Raw genomic sequence first — 26,757 nt, 5'->3', positions numbered from 1 at the left:
GACTTAAGTGCCTATCTGTAGTATGGTAAAAGTACAGGCATTCCCATAGAGCCCATAGGGCTGGATTTACCCCCTGCAGCTGCAGCTGAGAAGTGCAGGCACAACAGACACTTTCAGATCTATGAACAGAATCATTTTGGAGCTCTCTGTACAGATGATAAAACCAATGAAGCACACTGAGCTGCTAAGTAGGTACTACAGCTACATTTCTACAGGAAGCCAAATCTAATATCTTGAAACAAGGAATTGTGCTCAGACCCTCAGAACAGCTTCACAAATTGTTGAATGATTCCTACAAGGAGCTTTTCTGTATGGAAAGAAACACAAAATATTTTTCCAAAAAATACTAGAAGGTTTAAGTTCAAGAGTTCTAAACTCACCTGGTCTTTTGAAAGGTTCTTCAGAAGGAATTATGGAATCTTGAACTTCTTGAAATGTCTCTAAATCTGGAGAAACAAAACTATATACTTGACAAAGACACCTAGATAATCACTGATTCAGCTTTTCTAATTTTAACAATAAGATTAATGCAAATTTCCAAGTTCATTGTAGCATATATACAGAGTAGGAGATATTTTGCTAATTTTACAAGGAAAATGAGTGAAATTCTGCCACAAGTATAATTCTGCTGATGTGCACTGCTGGAGGCAGAATGGCATTAAATAAGACCACAGCTGTTCTGACAGCTGCAGGAAGCACATCTACCATCACCAGGTGACATCCACTGTTCTTTTCAAATGTCAGTGTTTTGCATAAATTCATGTTCACACATAGTGCTTCTTTATGTCTTCAAAAGCAATAGCTTCCTTTTGTTATTCTACACCTTGTAACCAAGCACTAAGGATGAAAGTCACAGAGAAGTGACTCTTGGTAACAGTATTTACCCATTACTCTCCCTGACAAAATCCTGTTGCTGTCCAAATTTTTTTCTTTTCACCTGTTTGCTTTCAAACTACTGCAGACTTCTGCAGTTGGGTCAGGTGAACAGTGTCTCCTTTACAAAAAGGAATTGTGAATTTTTCAGACAGAACAAGTTTTCTACAGATTGGCAATTGCAGAGTATCAGTTTTGACAAAATTTTTGATAGGAAGAGGTTTGCAGATGCAACACTGAATTTAAATTGACAGAGACTGTAGCAAACTCAGCCTCAGAGTCTCATAACCACATGCAGCAGAGATGTACAAAAAATTACCCAAACCAAAACAGATTCATCTCCCTAAATATGTACAAATGTGTTTCATACCATAATATCATCTTGATGATCTTGATGTAGAATGTGGTGTAAAAGAGTTTCAGAGGTCTGGAAATTAATTCCTACCCAACATGCCAGCAACCTTCAGAATGGTTTGAGTTCAGATTTGCTTCTAAAAGGGAAGCACCACAGGTTTCCAGTAAGAAAGGTATTAAAAAAAGAAGGGTTGGGCAAGCAAGTGTCTGGTTTTGATTTACTTTTTGTCTTATTAACTAAGAAAACAGAATGGAAGTACAGGAAAAAAATATCTAATGAGACATTTAGATGGGAAACTGGTCAAAGCAGGCAGGAGTGAAGAACTTTTGAAAAAGGAAAATAAACTGGCTTGGCATCTTACGTGCTAATTAGTCTGCTGCTGCATCTGGAATTCTGAGGCTTATGGCATACGTTTGTTGTGCTGAATTAAATCAGTTGGAATTATTAGCACTGTTTATTCACATAAACAGTAAATACAATTTACAAAGACCTCCCCACACCTAGGGATATTTGCCTTTTAATCTCCGTGTTACACTTTTGCTTTGGGGCAGTGGAAGCCACCAGAGGGCAACAAACTCCTGCACTGGGCACAGGGACCAGAATCAACACTGATACCAAGCTCTTCCAACAACTGATGGCTGGAAGAAAAGTGTCCCAAGAAAGTTTGTTACCTGAATTGGGTCTGTTAAATCCTGACCAAGGCTCTGATTTCTTTATAAGCCTTTCTGTGGCATTAGGTTTCAGTATTGCTTAGTCAACTAAGTCATCATCATATTGGTTTTGGGGCTTCCACCGGAGATGGCTGCAGTCTGGGTGCCAGCACTGAACATTTAAGATGCTCAGGCCAAGTCAGCATCAGATCATCTCCCACTTTCTGAAGGTGCTCCAGCACCCTTGGCTTTGCATTGTTTTAGCTAAACCTGACTTATTCCAGAAACTGGATGTCATAGTAAAGACAGGGGATTGGCTGATGAACCTGAAGCTCTACCACTCTTATCTGTACATTCTGGCTCAGACTAAGCAGCCAGTGATCAATACAAAGAAGGAGATACCATCCATTTTTGTTTTTTTAAGGTCAGTGGGAGTAAAGCCTGGAGGAGAGAATTGGCTTTGAGTAGATGCACTGTGGTTTCTCTCCCAGTTCAAAGTGCTGTACATACATAAACCCCATTTTTCTACTTACCACATAAATTAACTGGAAAACTTGGAGACATGAATGTTTCCATAGAAGATGCCAGCACTAGCAAGAAACAAAGCATAGTTTTCAGCATATCTTAACTATCAGTAACTGAATTTAATCAATGCTGCTGTTGGCAGCATATTTTTTTTAGCACTTTATGCCTCTTTAAGTGGATAAAAAATTATTGCTCTTACCTGGATATACTATAACATCAGATGTGCTATTTTCAAGAACAAAGTTAAATATCTGCTGAGGAGGACTTGCCAAGTTTTGATTCTCTTGGTACTCCTTCACACTGGCTGGTAGACACTCTGAGGTCAAAGGTTCTGACAATCCTGAAATGAGTGCAGAATAATTACTCTTTTGTTTTTAAAATGTTCTGCTTTCTAAAGCTTTATGAGAGAGAAAAAGCTTTCTATCAGCTCATCCTTTCTGGCAGCTTCTAGGCAAATCCTCTCTGTGGAGAATTCACAGGATCACACGAGGCCCATTGAACTCATTAAAAAAAGAACTCTTACAAAATATGATGAGCATGAAATACATGGGATTACCCAGCTTCTACCAGCCACTGTTTTCAACAGTTTAAAGAGAAATTCTACTATTATAAGGAAAAGCACTTGAGGCAAAACTGTAAATGTACAGCCAGAGATCCAGAGAAGAGAAAATTTGTAAATAGTATGTATCCACATTAAAATTTCCTTCCTTGCATTACATCCTTCCCACATAACTGCATATCATGCAGGTTGTATAAGCATCCTCCCTCTCAACCCACGCTGGGAAAGTTTTTTGTTGGTTCAGTGCTTGCAATTTAATCAGCCATAGCTCTGAGTTTCTGTAGGTGGGACAGAATTTCTTCTGCTATTGCATTTTGCTTCAGTTTGCATCAGGTACTTCAAGACCTCCAGCTTACACACTGGTTTTGGTTCCTTTCCAGCACAGACTTAAAAACAAAAGGTGTTGAACTGGGTCTCTGTCATTAGGTCTTCTCAGTGTACCATGAGCACCTCTGCTACCCAGCATGGCCCAGGCTAGGTGCCTACACAGCCCATCAGTGGGATTACTGCTCAGTTTTCATGATCAAATCACAGCCTAGATTTTACTCTAGCGTTGCAAATGTAATTATCCCTTGGTCCTTTACAAACCTCTGGGTGAAAAAGAAATTGGAACTAAATTAAAGTTTAATTATGAAAATTTTGTGACTTTCTATTCTTAAGACAAGTAATTAATTACTTAGATTAGTATACAGTAAATAACTGTTCTCTTATAACCTGCACCAATTAAATAAAAGATTCATTCTACTCAATTAGGAGCAATGCCCTTTTAATTTCAATTGAATATTTTTCATTCTTTTAGTGAGTGACACACTTTTAAAGGCTTGACTGAGACAGCTTTTGTCTCATACCTGCCATTTTATTGCCATTTCTCATAGTCAATGACAAGATTTATAAGAGTTTTCCCCATATGTAAATCAGTCTGTGTACAGGTGCACACCTACAGCTGTACTACATACCAGGAATTACGAGGTTTCTTTCCAGCCCATGGGCAGCAGGAGCAGAAAAGGACATGTGCTGGTTAATTAAGGAAGTGCAGCTCACTGGGTGGCTGTTGAGAGGCATAGCAAAGAAACTGCCATTCCCTGCAGACACTGCAGGGGCTTCTGCTTTAAAATAAAATAGGAAAACAAAAGGAGAAAGTTACCTCATTGGCAGAAGTTACAGGAACCAAAGAGGAGGTCTCAGTAGATATGATAAACCACTTGATTCTGATCAGCTGTGTGTGGATTTTCCATAAGCAAGAACAATTCACAATAGCATTCTAAAAACAATTTAGCTTTCAAAATCTTAAATGTATTTATTAAATTCTGTAGTAGATCACTTTTTCTTCTCAGTAGTTTACTCTTTAAATTTGCTTTTTCTTCATCTTTCCTGGCCCATCTTATTTCCAGATGCATGTAGATGTACATAACCCTACATATAGATGACTGGCAGATAAGACATAACAATGTCTTACATTGGCTCTACCGATTTTCCAAGCATAGTTTGTTGTCTCAATATTGCAGAAGAGCAAAGGGGCCCACAAGCAATAACCTGGGGACCTTGACTCCCTACTCAGACCCTATAGTGCTTGTAAGGACAAACAGTGTGTTAAGTGCCTCCCACAGAACAGTCACAAACACAAGAACTTTTAAAAATGCATCTCCTCTGCAGCACATTTTCTTCCTCCAAGAATAGAACAAATGGGGAAAGGGGCTTGTGCATTGTACAATTTCATCTGCTTATAAAAAGATTCCTACAATCAAGACAACACTTGCTTATTTGAGTTAGTCTGTTAGTTTCACTGGTTTTACAACACCCCTATTCTCAGAGCTGGTTTTGCTTTTTCCTTCCCTATTCTGTGTAGCTGCAACAAGTAAGGCTGTATTTCATCACTTTCTGTGGTCTGATGTTTTTATCAGGAGCTACAAATCTGTCTGGTGTTTGTGCCACTATTTCATTCAAATCTTTTGAAAGAATCTCATTCTTGGCTTACTGCTTTGAACTTCAGCACACATTATTCTCTTTACTGTAGGTAGTCTTGCATTTCTGAAGAACTGATGCGTTTGCCTTTGCAGGATCATACTGTGACACCTGTGACAGGTTAAATAAACCCCTGATTTTGTCAAATAGCTCATCTTTTCGTCAATTAGATTTTTTTACACAATACTTATACTGTCTTATGTATATGTTCTTTTCTCAGAACCTTCATTGCATCAAGAACAGTAGAGAAACTGATAATACTCTGAGGACTTCCAGTAAAAGGATAGGTGCAGCTTCACAAAGCACCTCTTAGTTCTGTGATGATCCTTTCATCTGGAATGCAGTTTCTGTAGGGTGAGACGTTTGGAACTGATGTGCCATTTCCTATGGAAAACTATTATTGTTAGTGTGGCATAAACACAGACTTTTAAAAGTGCCAAATCTATAAAGGAACTTAAGCAAAAAGAAAGTAATTCACCTTTAATGGGTACTAACTGCTTCACCTGTGTCGAAATAACTACAATCAGCAGGTACCAGTTCAGTAGAAACTCTGATAACCTTCCCAGAGCTAGCAAATGTTTTTTAACAGATAGTTCTACTCAGTTCTCCCTCCCCACTCCCTCAGAACTCCACAAGAACACTGGAAAAACAGCTTGGATGACAGTCATGGTACACACGTGTGTTGTCTCTGACTTTCATGCAGTCTGTGCCAGCTCCTTGCCTGGACTGTGCTGAGGTGCAGTCCCAGATCCCAGCAGTCTGGCTGGATCTCTAGGTCACACACTGGTTTGGCTGCCCCCTGACATGTACATGGTCCCTAGGGGTTGGTACAGTCAGAATCCCCTTAGGAGGCTTGTGAGGTGTGCTGACACAATGAGTCAGATGTCCATTTAAAACGCAATATAAAATAGTCAAAACTGGTTGCTCTCACCTGAATTTTGGAAGAATATTTTGCTGATTTAGCTCTGCCTGAGATACCTCTTTAGGCTACAGTTGGGTAAGAACATTAGCACCAGTTTCCACCTAGGGTACGAGTTCCAGCCTGCCTGCTGGCCCCAGGTGTTGTCTTGTAGATGTTTGAACAATGTGCAAAACCTGGAAATTTCCCTTTCTCCTCTTCTTTCTTTGGTTTAAAGGACTTTATAGCATGGACTGAGCCAAGAAATCATCTCGTCACAATTATTATTTTCACTAGGATGTTTCACTGGACTTTTGGAAGTTGTCACACTTGGAACAAAGAGGATAAAACCCAGGATATGCAGAGCTATGACCTGACAGGTAATATGACTCAATATTATTCAATAACTTTTTCTTATTCAGTCAATGACTTACCAATTTTTTTATATTTGGGTTCTGAAACATCACAGTAACCCTCTGCTGCAGAGCCTAAGAAAGCTGAAAGAAAGCAAGGTCATAATAAGTGGCAAAATTTTGGTTATTTTAAATTTACCCCATGAAACTTATTTTAACTTTTTAAAGTAGAAGGGGCTGTTACCAGTTTCAATTCAGCTATTTCAGAACAGTACAAGTCCAATGTATAAAAATGAATATGAAAAGCCTCATGTTATTTTGCTCTGACTGTGAAGTTATAATTAGTCTGCAGATTTCTGTGCCAAAGATTTTTGATGTTGTTCTCACTATTAAAGAGGCAATTGTTCAGCCAGCATTACTAAGCTACAGATACACTGAAAACAAAGTCAGCATTGCCATGAGGATGACAAAAATGCAAAGAAATGCAGCATGTTGAATGTTGTGTTACAGGACAACAAATTCTGCGAACTGTAAATTCTATGCTTGGAAGAGCTTCTTTCAGTTCCGGCCCACAAGCATGAACAAAGGCAGAGGAAGCACGTCTGGTTTCACTGAAGAACTGCATGACAAGAGCATTGGGGCTGAGCTAAAGCCAAGGGGCTGTAATGCAAGTTTAGAACTCAGGCACAAAGCCTTCCATATTCTCACTGTTTTACACTTACTTCGTTTAAGACATGTCTGCATCCTTATGTCAGGAAATTTCTCAGTGTTTTCAGCAGCAATGTCATCCAAAATAAGGTTCCCTGCTAAAAATATGAAATATGGTCCAATGTCAAACTTTTTTCTTCTAAAAAAATTACAGAGAGGAGTAAAAGCAAGAAAAACACACCAACAGAGAGCAAAGATGAAATATGCTCAAAATAAAAGATAAAAACCAAATAATGCAATTCAAGATGTATCCAGATCCATATGATTTAGAAAGCCCACAGAGCTCTGAATGCAGACTTTGTCACCCTGTGTTAATTTCTGAACTGCAAACTATTAATCTATTGGCAGTGGCTAATAAAACATAAGTACTTCTCAATGCTCTAATGATGAGCGAATGATAAAACATCACAGCTGTGTCACAGTGTGATCTCAGTACTTCTCAATTTATGTTCTAAGGTGTTTAGATCCTTTAAAAGACAGAATAAAGGGTTCTAAAAAGATTTCATATTCTGCGTTATAAGAACTGTGAAGTTATCCACATCATACTTTTACTGGAAAATACTTAAGTACTAATATTGTATCCAGTTTTTTTCTAAAACCAATAAAAATATTGCCATTAGATGCAAAACCCCCCAAATGCTAAACACACCAAGGATCAGCATAAATCATTTGAAAAGCCATGTGAGCTTCCCACAGCCAGAATTATTCTAGGGAAAGACTGACCTTTGGTAAATTAGTCCAAATTATTTTTCTCAAACATAAAATAGGATATACAGATATTCTCTGAACCTTCTGGCTCTATGGATTTCTCAACAGTCACCTATTGATATATCTGTTCTGGAATGGTAAATAGCAGTATTTATGCTGCTACCAGAACAGTGATTTGGTACCACAAGCCAAGAAACATCTCCAGTCAAGGATGGATGAAGGAACGATTTACTGTATATATAATATATATGTGCATTGCTGCATTAATCAGGGTGAGAAGTAAAACTTGACATGCTTCCTCAGGCAGCTCTGTGCTTCCTGGACAGAAATCAGTGTGTGTGAACTGTATTTATACACATGCAAAGTGCTCTGGGGACTTATGTGCATCATCCCTGATGTGCTCAGAGTAAATGTGGTGCTACTTGAGGCTATTAATGCACTGGACAGTGAAGCTGTTCATATTCTATGGCCATGGTGACATGTTTAGCAGCTTGGTCAGAGACAAAACTGACACCTTTGAGAAAGGCCTGCAAAAATGCACAAATTCCTCAAGTTTTCCAAGAAAATCCTGCAACACTGTAACCAGGGGAAAGAAGAAGATACCAGAGGTATAAAAACTTTACTAGTGTTCAAACTGGGGGAATGAAGCACATGTTAGACAGAACACTGACATGGAGAAAATTAGTCTTTGCTGTATCAATCTTACCAAAAATATCTTCGACCTGCTTCTCCTGCTGATCCTTGAGCACATATTCTACTAATTCAGCTAGCAACAAAGGGGGAAAAAAAAACCACAATAATGACACAGTAAATGCCACAGCAAAACTCTTGTAAACTTATCCTCATTAACAGAACTCTGCAGTGTAAGTAAAAGAGTTAAATTAAGTTTTTCTTGTAACTTGTTGTTCAGGAAATAAAGATCATATGAAAAGAGAAGTTGTGAAAGGAAGTTTTAAGCAGAAGGAGACATTAATAGAGAGATTTTCTCCCAACAACCACAAGCTACTGTTAATTGGTTTCCCCACAGTGCACAGGTTCAGGTACTCTATCTCAGATCTACCACACATGAGGGAAAGGCTGCTTGAGTAAATGCCATGGCTTCAGATTGAGAATAAAATTTATAAGAAATAGCTATAGCAAATGATTGTAAAATAATGATTTAAAAAACAAAAACTGCTTTCATACCGATTTTAGCATAAGCATCCATGGTGTTGGAACAGGGGTAGAAGCCATCTCCATTTTCATATGGGAAATCCACATTATTTAACTGTTCATAGTTGCTGGCATCAACTTCAAGATCTAGAGTTAGTAAGGAATATGTACTGGCTTAATGAATGGCATAACCAAGCAGTAAAAATGCCAGACAGCAGGACATGCAGAACAGGCGGATTTGCTACTTCAACGGAAGGCTTTGGTTTTTCATTGTGTGTTGGCTGAGAAGGAACAGAACTGAACTTTCAGTAATTTATGGTCACCTGGAAATCAGCACTTTTCTTTTGCTAAACTCTGAGACCTCATCTCTCCTAGTAAATAAAATACTTCCTGAATCCATTCAAGCCCAGACTCATACAGCCTATTAAACCTTCTTGTCCTTCAGGATATGGTGGTATCACCCAGGTGCCCTGTTCAGAACAATGCTGTGTCCATGCTAATCCCTGAATTGCACTGCAAATTGCCAGCTGGCCAGGAACCTTGCTAACACCTTCACAGCAGAGATGCCCAGCTTCCAGAAACTGGTGCCATGTCCTGATGATGTTTGATTTACCTACATCATCTCAGTCATTGCTAATGCTCAAAAGTATTCCAGTTGGTGAAACATCTGCGATAGCATGAGTCAGTGCTAGACCCCTAATTCATCCTACTTTTCATCACTGAGCAAGTGAGGCCATGGGGTAAGAAACACTCCTGCAGCTGTTTTTAACAGTCAGAAGCCCAGCCTGGGAAATGATCAATCACAAAGATGATTCCAGATTCTGGTGCTCAGTTCTCCACTGATTTGCCTACTGGCATGGGCACTCATGAAAGCCACAATGCTCCAATTTGGTAACATTTTCCACCTATTTGGCACAGAACTGTGAGACTTTATATCTGGCATACATCAGCTCTTCTCCTCTCATTGCCATTCTCAATCCATGGTCCAGCTCATTTGTTTAAAATAAGCTCAGCTAACACTGGATACCACAGATACAATTTAATACTTGTATAATAGAACACTCTGGGGAGGGAGGGAAGATCAGTCCACAACTTCCACACAATGCCAGGAGCACAAAGTTTGAGATTAGGGGAAACCACCTGATCTGATTACCTGTAGGAACTGAAGTGCAAGAAATTATCAACTTTATACTATTGCCCTTCTGCTTTCTCATTTGTAATGGAATTATAATAATGGAATTATAAAATCACTGTGTCCCAAAAAGATGAAAAACAGCATCTGGTAATGCAACTCCATTGTTTTGATGCTTTAGGATCTCAGAAGGCAACGTAATGCTGTTTGCTTGTGGACTGTCTTCATCACAAACTCATCTAAAAGTTTCTGTTTTACAAAACTTTTGGCTTCAATCTGCAGAGCTGTTGACAATTACACTTGGCCAGATTATGACAGGAACATTTGCAAATAAACTAATTACAGGAATGATATCCAAATGAAAAACAGTCATGCCCTTATGAGTGACAGTACTGTGTGTTTTGTTACGACTCACTGACCAGGATGCTATAAGTACGTACAATTTAAAAACATGACTGTTTCTGGAAAAAATTACATCCTAACACCGAGTGCTTGTAAACTTTAATTCAGTCACCATGCTGAACTGCCATGAGGTGGCTTTGTAGCTGAGAGGAGACGGCAATAACTTATACCATGAGGAATAAACCAGTTGAGTACTTTTTTTAGTGTTTTACTAACCTGTAGAGAAGTCACCTTCTTCATCTCCAGGTAACTTAGGATCAAAGAAAGTACACAGATGCAATGGATCAATATCACTGTGCAGTAAATCAAGATATCCATTTTCAGGTACAAATACTGAATCCATGGTTTGTCTCCTTGTCTGAAATCAAATTGCACAGCAGTTAGCTATGACACAGCCACAACTTTTGTCAGTCAAATCCACAAGTCCTGCACTGTCGCTCTATTAGGAACGGCTGGGATTGGGCAACACAGACTCTCATGGAGTCGGTTAGGAGAATGTCTCGTAGTTTATTATTTCAGCTCTGTTTTATAGACTGATCCGTGGAAAGTACAGAAAGGAAACTCTCATTGGTCAGCAAACCACTACACCACCATCACTGGTCAGTGGTGCACACCACCCCCTGACCTTCTCCTGCAAAGAAAACAAGACAGACAAACAGCACCTGGCAAGGCTGCTTTCTGTCTCTGAGAATTGTTTCGAATACTCCCATGAATTTCTCAGGCTAGCTTCTCAGGCAGGACTGAGAGCTATGTGGCCTGTAATTTCTACAAGCTCTCTGTTTCAGAGTTAGACACAGAGTCCACACTGCACTGTGGCTTTCTGTTGGCAAGGCACAGATTTTGAGGCTGCAGAGCTGGCATTTCTTACCAAGACTTGCACTGAGTTTTAACCCTGAGTTACTTAGAGATCCAAAGACATCTGCAGCGACACTCATTTATCTTTTTACTCCGGTGAGAGGAGTGTGATACTGCAGTCTGACCACCTGGACCAAAAGTGCCAAGCATTGAATCAGTGGCAATCCTGGTATCTTATCAGGATATAAGTGATGCACAAATCCAGCAGGTATCAAGGAAAATAGAAGACTGAAGTGAATATGATGGGAAAATTCAGAAGCTACATTTCTTCATAAAGTTTATCTATTCCTCCACATCATTGTAAATTCCCTTCCTCCCAGTTACTGCAGCAAACACTAGAATCAGTTCAAACATTCCTCCCACATATTCCACAAGTATACAATAATACTATGTGTTACTTATTCATCATCTTTATCAAATTATTTCAAACCCAAATATTGGCTCTTCAGTGTTTATCGATCACTGTGTAAATGCCACCTGAGCTGATGATCCAAAATTATTTACACCAGCATAATACTGAGATACCATGATGAAAAAAACAACCAGCAAAATTTTCAGACTCTATCCTGTTGAAATAGGTGCTCACACCCCACAACCATGGAAAGTTTCAGCTTGGCCTCAAGCATCATATTTTGCAATGAAGAGTATTTATTAAATGGCTCCCAAATACTCTACCCTTAGCAGAAGGCCACTGATGTCCCTGTTTACATCTATCTCTGTTCCTGAGGTGTGCAAACATGCAGCAGCTCCTGTCCCATGTAACCTACCTGCAACATGGAAAAAGAGAAATACAGCTAGCACTGCAGCTGTGATGAAAGAAGGCAGAGCAGACCTTGTCTCACACTACCATGTGCCTTGTTATAAACTCATCTTCATTCCTCTTACCCTTCCATGGGGTTGTCCCTCTGAACAGCTTGGAAATGGATATTTCTGCATTTGCTGCAGAATATGCCAAAATCCAGAATCAGAAGTTTGAAAAGTAGGTGAACATGGTGTGGTTCCATGAGTAGGAATAGCCTGCACGAAGATAGTTCTCCTTTTGAATGTTTTATGGCTTCACTACATTACCAAGATTACAAAAATTTGGTATTATTGCCTGGCAGCTATAAATGGAAAGCAGAAGTTGAGAAACCTGCCTGAGAACCAAGAATGAGGCTATAAACATACCAGATTAAATTTTCAGTTTGTTGCAACACTTTGTTTTGCCCCTTCTGTTTGTTGAATTAACAGAAAATCTAAATAGGGCCTTTCAGAAGGCAAACTTGCCAGACTGTGTGAATAAAGCTCTTGAAAAATCAACTCTGAGTCAATAAAATTTTGGGGTTAGAGTGAGAGAAGAAATTGGGCAGAAGGCTTAAGGGGAATGCAAGACAGAAAAATCTATCACTCCCAAGTTCATTGTTTGGCAAACTGCTTGATTACAGCACAAAGAAAAGGGCACTTCCTAGGGAAAGAGACTGAGTAGGCCTACTTAATCTTCATGGAAATAATAAGCTTTAATTAAATTTATAGTCATAAGAGCTTTTCTATCTTAAAATTTTTCTTTCAATAGAATTTCTCTGTGGATAACTACATAAGTAATGCAAAAATATTTTAAGCTACAATGGTCAAGAAGTCAGGACGCAACCAAGGGAAAGTCTTGGCAGTGCCAAGTCTGGCTACAGAGCTTAAAACTAGAATGTAAAAGATGGTATAGCTCAGGTGTGAGAGAAACAGGAGTGAGAGAAACATACTCTTCTACCTTAACAAGATGAAGATTTCCACTCTTTCAAAAATGAAGAACTCAGTTGCTTGCTTTTTTTGCTTCACCAGTCTGAATGGCCCTCAGTTTACTCTGGTACTTTTTCTTCATTGTTTTGGTTTTGACACAAATTTTTATATGGCTGTCTCTCTATTGACTACACTGGATTTAGGATCCTGGTACTTCTTTCTAATCTGAACCAAAAAAATTTTAATAGCAGATGTATTCTGCTGCATTAAAAGCACGGTCCCACCATGGAAAATAAACTGTGAATAAAGAAGCAAGTTTTTGAAAGAGGGAAATTTCTACATGGAGAGGAGGCAGAGGCAAGGAAAATTACATGTCAGAGACAGTAAGTGTTTTGCTGCATATTGTAACTGAAGCACACAAAGTGAAACCAGACCTTTACCAAGCTTGTTTACAGCAGCAACTCCTTTTCCAGAGCTTCCTCTTTTTTTGTCACAGCATCCCAGCATCCTGTCTGAGGTGAAGGGTAATGCTCAGCATTTCCTCTGTTGTTTCATACATGATTTTAACTTCGTTTACTGATATTACATTCCCTTTGGGGTCTTGTGGGACCCAATGCTGCCAAAACACGTATTTGGCAGTTTCATGCCAAGAGAATAACAAATTTTATAAGGGTTTCTGTGTTAGGGCTGTGAAAGCCAGCGCCAGCTCACAGCAAGAGTAAGACAGAGCCTGCAGGGACATTCAGGACAGGAGTCCCCAGGGCCACCTGTGAGGCTCCCACAGACAAAGGGCATGTGCTGGGCAGGGGCGAGACAGGACATACTTCCACATGTATTTCCATGCCATTCAGAGAGCTCAAACCTTTGTGGTTTGGACACTGGTTAAGACAAATATTGTTTAAATCCTTAAATAACACCTCCTTTCCCCAGCAGCCAATACACTCCAGCTGCACAGCCACACTTGGCACCCTGTGTCCCCTTTGTGCCACCTCTGCAGTGACTCTGGGCACACCTGACACTGCCAGGTCTCTCCTCAGGATGTGTTTGGTTCAGCTCTGCATCCTGCATACATGGCATGACAATATGGTTCACCTCCAAGACTCACAAGACTTTTTTTTCAGTGCTCTTTTAGAGTTCAAGTGATATATGAATTAAAAATGCTGGAAAAGAAGTGAAAGAAACAGTGACCATCACTGTACAAAGACAAAGAAAAGTAGGTGTTCACTTAAATCACATGTTTATCATAAGAATTAGATGGGGCGTTTTAGATTTCTAAAGGTAATGGAGGTCATTTTGATTAATCATTTTTTCCCAAATAATTTGATTTAATCTTGTTTTATATTTTAAAGGGTCAACATTTTAAAGATTCCAGTCAATGAAGTCTGCTACTAATTAAAATCAAACATTATCTAAGAGAACAAAGGATTATAAAGGCCAAAATGCAACATTTACACCAACAATAATGTAAAGGAGAGAAGATTTGAGGGAGAGCTGTTAGGGGCTTTCCTTCCCAAACCTCTGTTGACATATGAACAGGCAATAAATCTACCACATGAGTACAGAGGTTATGAAAATGAAAATTTGTAAAGTCATGTTAGGAACAGAGGAAATCCCCACTCCAATTTAACTTTTGTACCAGTTTAGGAAGCTGAGGATAATTCATAGAAAAGAGTAATAGTGCCATGCAAATCACACACTTTTTAACCACAGGATGACATAACATCCAAGTCTGTCATAACATTCCAAGTCCTAGAAAACAGAAAAATTGAAGAGTGGTACTGCTGTGAAGACAGAAAGTTGAAAAATTAAGTACAAATATTTCTGAACAAATGCTATTTTCCTGCAACACCCCAGACCCATTAAGTGCTACACATGAGTCTGAGTGATACAAGCTGACAAAAAGCAGGTTATATCATATAAATAAGGGGTCCAGTGAAACACCAGTACTTTGATTTAGAAGCACTTTGATTGAAAAGGTCAATATTGTTGGCCACAATTTTATAGCCTTGTTTTCTTTCACCAACTTTAGAAAGTTTTCGCAGATCTTCTGTACTCCCTGAGGGTTATGTCAAGGTGCACAAGGCACTCCCCCAAATGCAGAGGTGTTTCCTGGCTTTTGCTGCAGGCAATGTTTTGGGACAAGCTTCTCTGGGAGGTGGGCAAGCCAGCAGTGGGGAAGGATAAAATTCCCTCCATGTTCCAATCATTTATATCCTTTTCCTCTTCCCAAATAAATGACTAACAATTCCTCTGCTCCACAGGTACCACATAGATTTTTCCTTTCAGAAATGCCCTGGTCATTTGTAAAATGCAAGTAATGGAGCTCAATTTATATTTAGCTTTGAAGGTTTAGTTTCTATTCCAGATCTGTGAAAAATCTATACACTGAAAAGCCAGTTTAACTTTTTCTATTGGATTACCCATCTCAAGAAGAGATACTAGTTTTGCTGAGAGTCTTTATCTTTCTGATGGAATGGTGTTACTTTCCACAGACTTTATAGTCTAAAATGAAAGAAAAACAGAGATGGAGCTGAAAAAGAACCTGATCTATGTCCTGCCATGTTATTCTTTGTCTCCCTTAGAGATGAGTTTAAAGAGTTTAAAAAAGCATAAATAACAGGTAAAAGGAGTTTTTGCCTTTCAATGAGCTTAGCTTAGAACCAACAATGTTACCGGAGATGTCACTGGTGCTGGAGATGGACAAGTTCAGGCAGAGCTGTAAAAGTGCCCTGCAGATGTCAGAATTGTGATTTAGAGAAGAATTTGCCTTTCGTGTCCAGTACCACCACCTGTGTCACAGCTGAGCCCAGCTCTCCCATCCCAGTTGTGAGATAATGCATCACAGCAGACATTTTAACTCAATGGCTTTCTTCAAGACAGAACTTCAGCCCATTTCAATGGAAAGGTAAAGCTGGCTGTTTTGCCAGAGTTGTGAAAAAATGGAAATAAGCCAGTTTCTTTCAGTGAGTCTCAGTTTCATTTTCCATAGGTACAACATTTATACAAAAAAAGAATATTCTTAACAAAGTCTGAAACAAACTACAGCAACCCATTGAGCAAGTAGCAAGGCTAGCCACAAAACAAAATCACAAAACATTCTCTAAAATTTCACCCACATTCAGACATCATCCTAATGTTTGAAGCAACATAAATCCAGATACAAATATGTACAAAAGCCAAGATAAGATGAATTTACCATGAAAAAAACATGCATTCAAGGGTTGAGATAAAACTGACCTTAAGTTCCTGCTGTTTCACTCTGGATTCAGTACCAAAAAATGATGAGAACTGCCAGCCCTGCCAAGGGCTAACAGAAAGTGACAGCAGAAAGGAGGAAATAACAAACACCAGAACAATCAGAGGGGGAATTCCAAAGAGGAAAATTAAGAAGAACCTCCCTTCTAGAAGCACCAGTATAACAAGCAGTGTTACCTTTAATGGTCATTTGTCCCTGCTCGGAAGAGGATCTTGTCATTAATTAGGAAAAGATCAAATTATTTGGTTGGAAACTAGAATTGGATGAGAGCTGACAGTAACAATTTCCATTGCTCCCCAAATTTTTCCTCTCCTTTTCTCAAATCTGTCCCAAAGTCATGCTGTTAAACAGTCCATCAGTAAGAATAAAGCCAGCAGCATGTGGGCACTTACCTTGCAGCTCCACTTGGTGTAACAGAAGTGAAAGTATGTATTTCACATATTCACAGACTCTACCAACACAAAATTAGTTTTGCATCTCATGCAAAGTCTCTTGCCATTGGCCCAAAATGACAAGTAGGATGTTCTATGCAACAGGAGCTTGTCTGGCTTGCACATGATGTTCACAGTTTGCTTGTAGCAGCATCCGACAGAATGTTTGTTCATCTAATCATCACTTACCTTGCCATGCCTACCTGGTGTTAAGACAAACAACCTTTTGAAAACCAAGTTCATTCATGAGCTTCCTCTCATGATGCCTATAGCTGCTTTTGTGGTGATCTGCGAGCTTGTTTGCTTAGTTTTCTCTTTTTAATCATGCATAGACCTACACAAATTAGAAATTAATAAATTATAAAAGGACTGTACTCCAGAGTGAACAGATAATTTTTGTAGTATTATTCCATTTGCTATAGCTTCTAGGAAAAGTTCCACCAGTCTGAAGGGGAAAGGAAATAGCATTTGGTGAACACAATGACGTCCAGACTCCCTGCTTCAGTAAGGCAAGATTTTAATCAGCTGCCAGTAAGAAATGGCTTCTGCACAAGGCAGCAGCTCCTATGAGCAAAGCAGCTGCTGACCTGTGTAAGAATTTTCTCTTTGCAGAGGAGATCCACTTCTACCATGTTTATGGGAACATGCTCACTGAGTAGAGACAAAGATCTTTCCTTCCTGGGAGCAGCTGATCTCTTCCCAGTACTCACAGACATAGGGCCTGATCTGTGCTGCAGGACATCAGCCTCTTCAGGCTCTCTCACAGCCAGGCTGTGCTGGAACTCCTCTGTGCACTTTCAAAAAAAGCAACATCTCAGAATAAAAACACTCAGAACAGAAGATAATGAAAGGCTTCACAAATACAGATTCTGTATTTTAGTTCTCTGTTTTGATAGGAGACAACAAAACAATCACTGCATAATAAATCTGTACAAAATTTCACATGGTTATTTGTTAGCTCTATTCCAATGCGTAGCACAACCCCCCAGGGGATAAACTCCTTCAGGTCAGTAGCCCTGCAGGCAGATCTCTACCAGCTTTTGAGGCTGAAATCCATGAGGCAATCCCTAGACACATCAAAAACAAAAGTTTGGGGAACAAAGGTTCAATTTATTACTGTAATTCTAGTTCATGAAAGCAGCAAAGACTGGTTGTCCACTTTTTGTACCACACTCATAGCTGCTTGGAAAGAGCAGAAAGGAACAAATCATTGTTTATCTAGTGGAGCAGTCTATAAAGGTGGTCTTTGAGGGAAAAGCAGACTGGAAAAGAAGAGGCTGTGAGACAGCTGAGAACTGCCTAAGCTTTTCAGGTGACCATCAGCTTCTTTGCTTTGATGTTGACTGGGACACTATCCTACTGCCAAAGCAGGAGACAGAACATGCTCAGTGTATTTGAAGCACCAGAATAAATGATACCATGCCACTTTTTATTGTTTTCTACATTTAACATATGAATTCTTGGCCTTAATTTGAATGTGTGTGATGATATAGGTCAGTATTTTGCCCCCACATGAACTACCTTAATTTGTATCCTGAGGATTTCCTCCTGTATTTTCATCCTTTGCTGTCCCAAAATGTTTCTTTTTCATCCAGTGTGAGAGAGGCCAATCCCCACAGAGTCAAGGTATTTGATTTATTTACAGTTCTGCGCAGAAAGGGAGGCTGGGTGGCAAACTCAGAAAACCAGCACCACAGTATTAGAACTTTTCATTATTTATTTTGGCAAAAAAAGGCATGAATGTTCCTTGGCTACAAGTTACATAGCTTTCATATTGATTAGTATTCTATCTTCTATTAGTTAAAAGATTCTCTCACTTCTCATGCAAATGAGTCTATAGGTTCAGTCTTTCTCTCCTTTTGAGTCTCGGTCCATCAGCTCTCTGAGAATGCTTGTGCAAAGACTGGTGAGATTTTGAATGACCACAAATATTTTAGGCCATAATCTGTCTTTGAATCTACTAGACTGGGAATTCTGAACCTTTTGAATTCCTAACTTCACTTAAAAAATGACCTTCTGAGTAAGCTGCAGGTGTGATCAGCAGCATTTCAGTGTGTTATTTTGGTGTGTCTCACCTGCAGTGTTTCATACTGCATTACTGAGGCTTGTCATAGCATTTAGGAAGAAATATGGTAGGTGATACTAGAAATGTAGGTGTGGAAGGATGCTGGTGGACTTTGAAGCACAGCTAGTTTCTGAAGTGAGCAAGTAATGAAAAGGTTTGATCAGACAGCTTTTAAAACAAGCTTTAGAGAGAAACCCCCACCCCTGAAATCTAAAAAACTGAGCTTTTATGTTCAGAATATCTTCCAAAATATCACAGTTTTACTTTCCTACAGGAAGTCAGTTTCATGATAGACATAGAAAGATTTGCATTAAGAGCTGCAAGCCTTGGTGGAGCTGCTGAGGAAATCCTGTGTGTGTATGCATGATGGAAGGCACAACATTGGTAACCAAAGGATCCTGAGACTTACCCAAATCATGTTCCTGCAGTTCTGCTTTGCACAGCTCAGGAATGGAGCTGGTGTTTATTCACTGGGAGCCATGTTCTCTAATGCTCATGGACGTTGCTACAAAGTCCCTGCAGATTTCAATACTGTATTATGAACAAGAAACTGTGCTTCCTTGAAAAATCATTTCATGTTGGCTCTGTATCTGAGCTCTGGTTTTCCAGTTATCTACTGTCTTTGGCCTCTCTGGCCAAAAATTGGTTTCCATAGCAGAATTTTTGTTTGGGATTCCTTCTATCCAGGGTGAAGGTCTTTGAGGTACTGCTGGTTCAGCGATTTCTCTTAGACTGGAAAGTCTATTTAACAAATTTCCCTGTTTTCTGATTATAATGATTCAAGCTGTACAATATATAGACACCAGCAGTTCACTACTTCATTTTACTGCATGACTTCCCTTCCTGTTCTATGGATTCTCTTTAACTCACATGCAGCTTTTCTAGACAAGACATATGTTTCATAGCAGCTGTATCTCTCTTAGGGATTGTCATGGTAGTGTTCTCAAGATCCAAAAGAAAAGACAAGCATTAGCTATGGAAACTACTAAGCAATAGCTACATAAGGAGCACCAAACAGTAAAATTGCATGGCCTGACTTAGTTCTCTTTTTCACACACAATGTTTGTGCTGTGACACATTATAAAGAGGAAAGTGAGTTGAAAAGGAGAACTTGTGCTTTTGATTTCTCTGCATTGAAGGGAAGTATCACTTCTAAGTAAATATGGTGCTGCACAAAGTCAACAGCTAATTTTGGAACCCAAATAATATTAGTAAAATGACAGTAATTAATGTCACTGTTTTTGTCAGGGGCAGTGAAGTAGATGAAAGTGTACAAATGTAGGCCTTCTGTACATGGCATTTGGGTATGTCATGAACCTTGGTAGATTTTATCTGGTGTCAAGACAGTAAGAATTTTTTTTTTGCTTCTACAAATGCAGAAACAAAATCAGAAATAGAAACCACATTTAATTGTTACAAATTAAGACTGTAGCAGCAGAAGAACTTGAACCAAGTTTTCAATGCTAAAGCCTCTCTAGTCCCCTTTCCCTTATTTTGGCCTCAGTTACAAGATAATCAGCTTTGGGTTCAAAGGCAGAGTAGTTTTGGCACATTATTGCTTGGTTTGCCTTTAGCCCAGAAAAAGCCAGGGACAGCTCTACAGAAACTAGGCTTCCTCCCAAGTTATGATATTGCAAATCTTGTCAGAAAACTCTTCAGAAATACTTAGAACACATTGAAGAGTGAAACAAAACTTGAAATCTTTATATCTTAATACCCATTCAAAGTCCACCTTGCTTTTGATCTGTCTCCAATCTAGATATAACAGAGCAAACAATCCAGTGTTTGGTTTGAAAACCTATAATCTCCCGGTCATGATGAAGAGTGCCTGGGCATATTTGCAAGTGGAAATTGCTTAACAGTTGAAACACTTGCAGAAAACCTGCTTTTCTCACGTTTAAGTGGCAATCATGATGATGTACCACAAGCTGTTTGTTCACTTGCTTGTCCACTTCTGGAGGGAGCTGTCCTATGGAGCGAAGCTCTTTCTCCACAAGAAGTCTACCCTTCTCCCATTAATGTATCACAGCCAGTCACACATCCTGGAGCTCTGAGCATGCATTTCCAACAGCAGCTGGCAGTTACCTGGCCTGTAGATGGAGGAGAAGACACTGAGAAAAGCTCTTACGCCTTCCCTTGGTTTTCAAGTAGTCTGTGAAAATTACAAATGTACAGATCCCTTAGCAATAGTTTTGGGACAGGCAGTGCACAACAGTATTCATCTTGTTAACAGAAGGACTTCTAATTTATCTGTAGCTAAGAGCAATTAGAAAAAAAGAAAAAAAAAAAGAAGAAAAAAGAAATTAATATCATTCACTACCACCGGAATTCATATAACTAGTCCAATACACTGGTACACTGGAGCATGTGACATAAAACCCCTGTAATTTCCCTTATAGTGAAATAAAATAGAGCAAGAATGGGAAACAGCACACAAATGCAAACTCCAGCTAACAAAGAAAAGGATGCGTGCAAAAAACCACAGCCTGTGTCAAGTTTCAGACTGAATCAAAAAAACTGGGCAAAAATAATAAATTGGCAGTTAAATAAACCACATATTTTAGGGGCTTCCCTAGACCATTTCTGATCTTTGTCAACTAAAACACACACCAGACACAAAAGCTTTCAGAATCCACACCATCAGTCTGTTGAATGAAGGAGCACTTACCATGACCCCCATTCCAGTAGCTGTGATGTTCCTGTAACTGCACACAGTGCTTGTGGTATCACAGAAAGGTCACAACACCTTCTTTTTCAGGAGCTTCATGTCCATGTTGCCACAGTTCTGCAGTGTGGTCTCTGGACTGCTCTGCCCTGGAGAAGGGGAGCTCTCACACCCTTCTGCTGAAGCTGCTCTGCCCTGCATGAAGGATGAAAATCAGACAGCTAGTGCATTCTCTGAGAAACCAACAAGTTTGGCTTCTTGCCCTTCATCCAAGCTTTATTTCAGTATTTTTAATTGGAGATTATTTATATATTTTAAAGGCGTGTGCCTCATGAATCCAGGCCCAGTCACAGGAGAAACACCCTCCAGTTGGGAAGTCAGACAGAACAGATTTCACGGGAATAGCTGTGGAGATGTCCAGCACAGCCTGGAACTTTCTCCTCTTTGAGGCTGGAAGGTTGAGGCCTGTCACCTTTCAGGCCATAGAGGAAATTGTGGTCTCTTAAATCATGGCCTTGGTTGTAAAAGGGGATCATAGGCCACAGACATGAACCTTGCTTTCAGGTTTGCCAAAAGATTGGGCCCCTGCCTCTAACAGAGGTTCAGAGCTGTGCACTCCACAGAAAGTGAGTTATGTCCAACAGCACCTGGAGCATCTTATAAAGAATAATCAATGTGTTAGACCCCATCCAAAGCACTTAATGTCCCTACAGTTTATATGGGGGATTGAGGGACCTACAGACCAATCCAGAGCACCTCCTCCTCTTTGTAACATTCAAACCTACAGAAAAACTATGGATTTTGTGAATTTTAATACCTCAGATATCCACTCAAGTTCTCCATGCCTCAGTACAAGGAATATTAGGAAGCTGAAGCTTTTTGGTGAAGTAGAAAAAGAAGTATTAATAAATTAGGAAAGATACTATAAATAATAAACAATAATGCTATAGAAGTATGGACCACAGGCTGCTTCAAAAAACTTCACAGGTTCACTGAAAAATTCACAGAATTAAGAATGGTAGGTATAGGTTTTTCATTTCATTGCATCACCAGATTAGAAACCCTTTCTTTGTGTTTTGTCTCTATTCTCTTTGTAATTTTTCTTATAAAGTATTTGCCTTTACCACTTCCCTTATAGCCATTTAGAATAAATAAGAAAACCAAGTGTAAGCAAGTATGGCAAGAGCTGCTTAGCCACAGCCTCCATAACAAAAGATGAAGTGGAAATTGCCAGTGAAAGTGGTAGAAGAACTGTCCAGCAAGCTTCTCAGGGAGCTGAGCGAGGCTGTGTAGCTACTGCTAGCAGCCAGGGGGAACAAAAAAACAGGGAAACATGTAAAAAATATAAGGAATAAGCAAGTTACATTTTTCATAAGCAAATTAAATTAATTTCATAAGCAAATTAAAGTTTTATTTCTGCAGATAAACCAGTAGAAGAAACAGTGCTCAATTTTTCGTATCAACCTCCTATTGTACTAAGCTTCTCAACTGTTTGATAGCCATTAGGGTCTTTTATTTAATATGGTAAGATTATTATTTTTATTTTTTTTTCTCAGTGAGATTATAGAGGCTTAAGGCAGGAGATCTATTGGATACTTGTGTGAGAGTGTACAGGCATTTTAAGTTCATGCAGCAAAGGAGGGAAAGGACTAAAAGCACTTCTGATGAAATCACTTCCACTCTGGAAAATGCATCCCAGGGCTCAGGGATAAGTTCTGATCACTGCAGTAGATCTATGAAGTTGCTTAAACCAAACTTTGGGCAACCCAAGTTCCTTAGTTTTAGAGTTCCCAATCTGAGAAATGAAAGATGATTTGCAAAATTAACAAATAAAAAGAACTGCAGCTGAGAGGGACTGAAGCTTTGAACATATCAAGAGATATATAAAGCTAAACACACTGAAAAATCTTCATCCAAGTGCTGGGAATGCACCCCAGAGAGTCGATGACTTTGCCTTGGTGTGCCCTTGTTTTGGATATTTATAAGTGACCACTGCACAGTCTAAGCAGGAAAATTATACTGAAGTAAACTCATTAATAATTTCAAAGCCTTTCATTTCTTGGGTGACTGCACTAGAGATTCCTACAGCATGTGTTAAATAAGGTCTTAAAGCCACACAGGGATTACAGAGGATAAAATAAGGTATTTCATAAAATATGTAGTGTCTCCTTGGTTTTTCTCTAACTGAAAGGAATACAGCTGCTACTGCACTTCTTAGAATCAAAACCAGTTACTGTGCAATAATGGGAATCTTTCTGCACATACTCAGAAATTATTTTCCACCTTTTTGGGCATAACTAAATGAAGGATCATTACTTTTTTTAAAATCCCCATTTATATTTAGGGCCCAGACTTCCTCGGCTTTGACGTATCTTTCTGCTACTAATTTCTTACTGATGGCAGAACTTGATCTCTACTGAGAGTGTATTGTTATATGTCATCCAGCTAAAATAAACTGTCCTAATCCCTCAAGTGAATCCTGTGGCTTCCCTGTTAATACTGAGCTGCCAATTACAACAACTCATGTATGTATGGCCAAAAAAATCTATAGAAATTGGCTCTGAGCCAAAGCAGGAAATCATCTTTGACAAATGAATTATAAAGCAATGCTATTAGAAATGTATCTGTGTAGCTTCTATGTACCTTCTCTGATTTGCCCTATCACACCCAAATATAAACATTTTATTGAAGCACCAACAAACCTTTTAAGTGTACCTCTGATGAATGAAAGTGAGGCAAGAGTTATTACCAGATTAACAATATTTTCCAATATTCAGAGGAATAGAATACTCAACTGTAAACCCCACATAAATGCCTAAATGAGAACAAAACCAGTCAAGTTATTCACAATATCCTTAGGCAGTTTTCAGAGGAAGTCTCTGATAAGTCTCTGCAAGATTCTAGGGAGTGTTCCAAGGAGAAAGAGAAATCAGTTGACTTCTTGGTAATCACGTGCATAAAACACCATATTAATCTTAGAGAAGGCTCTATTTATTGTTGAAACAGAGAATAGGAGATATTTTTCAGATATTCATATCAAGCCTCTCATAGTGCTCTGCAATTGAAATGCCACTATTTATTGTGGGGAGGGAATTCCCTATAAGGTAATGGCAAGGACACAGCAGCATGTGATGTATTTTTCAACTGTTTTATGGTATATACTTCAGTCAGCAATTAAGTGAAATCTTAATGTATTTCCTACATGGTCTAGGTTTTCCTGTCCAAAAACCTGAAAACCAAAACACAATTCATAAATTCAGTATAAGGATCATCTGGGGTTTTTAAAGCAGTATTTGAGGACTTACATCGCTTTTTGGGTGTTGCTAATCTTTCCAATGTTCAAATAACTTGTAGTTAAGCTACAACTGAGAAAAAGTGTTGAAAATAACACAGTTGGTTCTGTAAAATCCTAAAAAACACTGGAAGCTTTTAATGAGGCTTCACTTGGATGTATTAATTTTAAAACAAGGAAGAATTCTTTTCTAGCAAGCCCTAAACAAAGAAATGAATTTGACCAGTGATTCCTCTAGAGACCAAGGATTCTTTCTAGCTCTCAGTTTGCTCTAGAAAAAAATGATCAGCCATACAATACCTTGAATAATCACACAGCATAATTTCACATAGCTTCTTAGAGAATTTACCAAAATCATTTGCATGGTACAGTGACAGTCTCCTGTAGGATTATCTAATAGAGTTTGTTAGGAAAATATATAATCCCTACAGTGAGCCAGTGGAGCATAAGCACTGGAAGGAGGGAAAACTAAGGAAACATTTATCTGTTTTAAAATCAAAACACAAAGCACAGGTTCTGCTTCTTTTCCAGTTATTCATCACTCCTGAAATCAGTTAGCAGCAGCAGAGTAGTAAATCAGATACCTAATGCTGCGACAGGCTAATTGTCCCCTCTCCCACAGAGGTGCTGTTTTATGTGATAAGGGACACAGAACACAGTTATTTTCTGGTGAATTACTAAATTCAAACGATCAGATTTCCTGGCAGAACTGCCCTGAGAGGTGCAAGAGGAGCTGCTGCAGGAGCTGAGGTGAGTGATCTGGCAGCCAGGAGGATGCGAGACCTCCCTGCACTGCTGAAGGCTTCTGTCAGTGAGTTCCGGGAGCTGCTCCCAAGTCAGCAGCCAGCTCTGTTTGAGTTACTGTTAATGTATGGCTTGTAAGCAGAAGTGCGTGTTGATACAGGAAATGAAGTTGAGGTCAGCATCAGGTATGCACATAATTATTTAATAATTGTACCTCATGATAGCACTCAAAAAGAGCTATCTCTTGGAGAGTGGAAGCCCACTTGAGTATTTTAATATTGTAGGCTATCACGAGCCATCCACTCAAATTACAGGTGTTTATTCAGTTTTTTACTGGCACACTGTACAAGTTGTTTTAACATTACTAAGGCCAAAATATGACAATCAAAATAATAACATCATTAGTCATTAAGTACACCTTTCCTTCCTTACAATTATAATCCTACTAAGAATAGTTTGTCAGTTTTTCTTACCTATCAGGTATTGCTTTGTTCCAGTAAGTCCTACACAAAGCTTCTTTCCAGTTGATATTTTTGAAAAGTTCACCTCAGTAGCTTCTGTACTTACTCAACAATCTGGTTTAGTTAGATGTTTTAAGAAAGTCTAGGAAGTTATTATTTTACAGGCTTATTTAATGCCAGCTGCTAGTCAGATCTATATGTGGCTGTGATTAATCAGATCTTTCTTGACCCTCCACTTCATTCTAAGCTGTTTTCCCCCATTATTGTGAAATCCTTACCCCTATCCTGAAGTTCCGTGGTCTTGTTTCACTTCTTTAACTCTGCTGTATAATCCATCTGTATTTTAAATTAAGGCCCAAAAAATTTTTATTGTGGAATCATAAAATATCCTAAGTTAGAAGGGACCCACAAGGACCATTGACTCCAACTCTTGGCCCTGCATAGGGCAGCCCAAGAGTCATACCCTAAGAGTTTTGTCCAAACACTTCTTAAACTGTCAGGCTTGGTGCTGTGACCACCACCCTGGGGAGCCTGTTCAGTGCCCAACCACCCTCTGGAGGAAGAACCTTTCCCTAATATCCAACCTAAATCTCCCCTGACTCAACTTCAGGCCATTTTGTCAGGTCCTGTCACTGATCACCACAGAGAAGAGATGGGTGTCTGCCCGTCTATTTCCCCTTGTGAGGATGTTGAAGACCACACTGAAGTGTTTCTTCAGTTCTCCAGGCTGAACACGGGGCCGTGTTACGTGTCCCGCACTCGCACAGGGCTGTACAGCTGCCCTCAGAGCTGTCCCCCCTCACAGGCACAGGGCCGCTGCCAGCACTGCCCGGGCTCTGGCTGTGCGCTCGTATTTGTACACCTACGTTCACCTTGCCCTCCACTCCTTCTTTCAGGGTTTGTGTTCAGCATTAGACCCCAGCGGCCCTGGCCGGCCGGTGCGTGTGGCGAGCGGGCGGACAGCTGACCGCGCTGAGGGCCGGGGGCTGCCGGCTCCCGGG

The 26,757-nt window shown here is 39.5% G+C and overlaps 1 protein-coding gene and 1 long non-coding RNA gene across 2 annotated transcripts in view; both read right to left on the bottom strand.

Moving 5' to 3' along the window:
• Positions 1–16,726, bottom strand: part of CIITA (class II major histocompatibility complex transactivator) — a 28,351-nt gene extending 11,625 nt beyond the window's left edge. Inside the window, exons 1-11 of the mRNA XM_033517998.1 lie at positions 16,719–16,726; positions 16,080–16,281; positions 10,494–10,635; positions 8,777–8,890; positions 8,298–8,357; positions 6,898–6,981; positions 6,257–6,319; positions 3,919–4,068; positions 2,603–2,743; positions 2,412–2,468; positions 381–446 (exon numbers count right to left, since the gene is read on the bottom strand). Coding sequence (XP_033373889.1) covers positions 381–446; positions 2,412–2,468; positions 2,603–2,743; positions 3,919–4,068; positions 6,257–6,319; positions 6,898–6,981; positions 8,298–8,357; positions 8,777–8,890; positions 10,494–10,635; positions 16,080–16,281; positions 16,719–16,726 — 1,087 coding nt within the window. The remainder of the gene's footprint in view (positions 1–380; positions 447–2,411; positions 2,469–2,602; positions 2,744–3,918; positions 4,069–6,256; positions 6,320–6,897; positions 6,982–8,297; positions 8,358–8,776; positions 8,891–10,493; positions 10,636–16,079; positions 16,282–16,718) is intronic.
• Positions 16,727–17,602: 876 nt separating this feature from the next.
• On the bottom strand, positions 17,603–26,260 carry LOC107211219. Its single transcript, XR_001524115.2, has 3 exons — positions 26,035–26,260; positions 21,263–21,454; positions 17,603–20,684 (listed from the first exon to the last, which is right to left on the bottom strand). It is a non-coding gene; the product is annotated as an uncharacterized LOC107211219 (long non-coding RNA).
• Between the last annotated feature and the right edge of the window lie 497 nt (positions 26,261–26,757).

The sequence above is a fragment of the Parus major genome, chromosome 14 (assembly GCF_001522545.3).
Source record: "Parus major isolate Abel chromosome 14, Parus_major1.1, whole genome shotgun sequence".
Classification (NCBI taxonomy): domain Eukaryota; kingdom Metazoa; phylum Chordata; class Aves; order Passeriformes; family Paridae; genus Parus; species Parus major.
The sequence above is the reverse complement of the archived record's forward strand: the minus strand, read 5'-3'. Positions and strand labels throughout refer to the sequence as shown.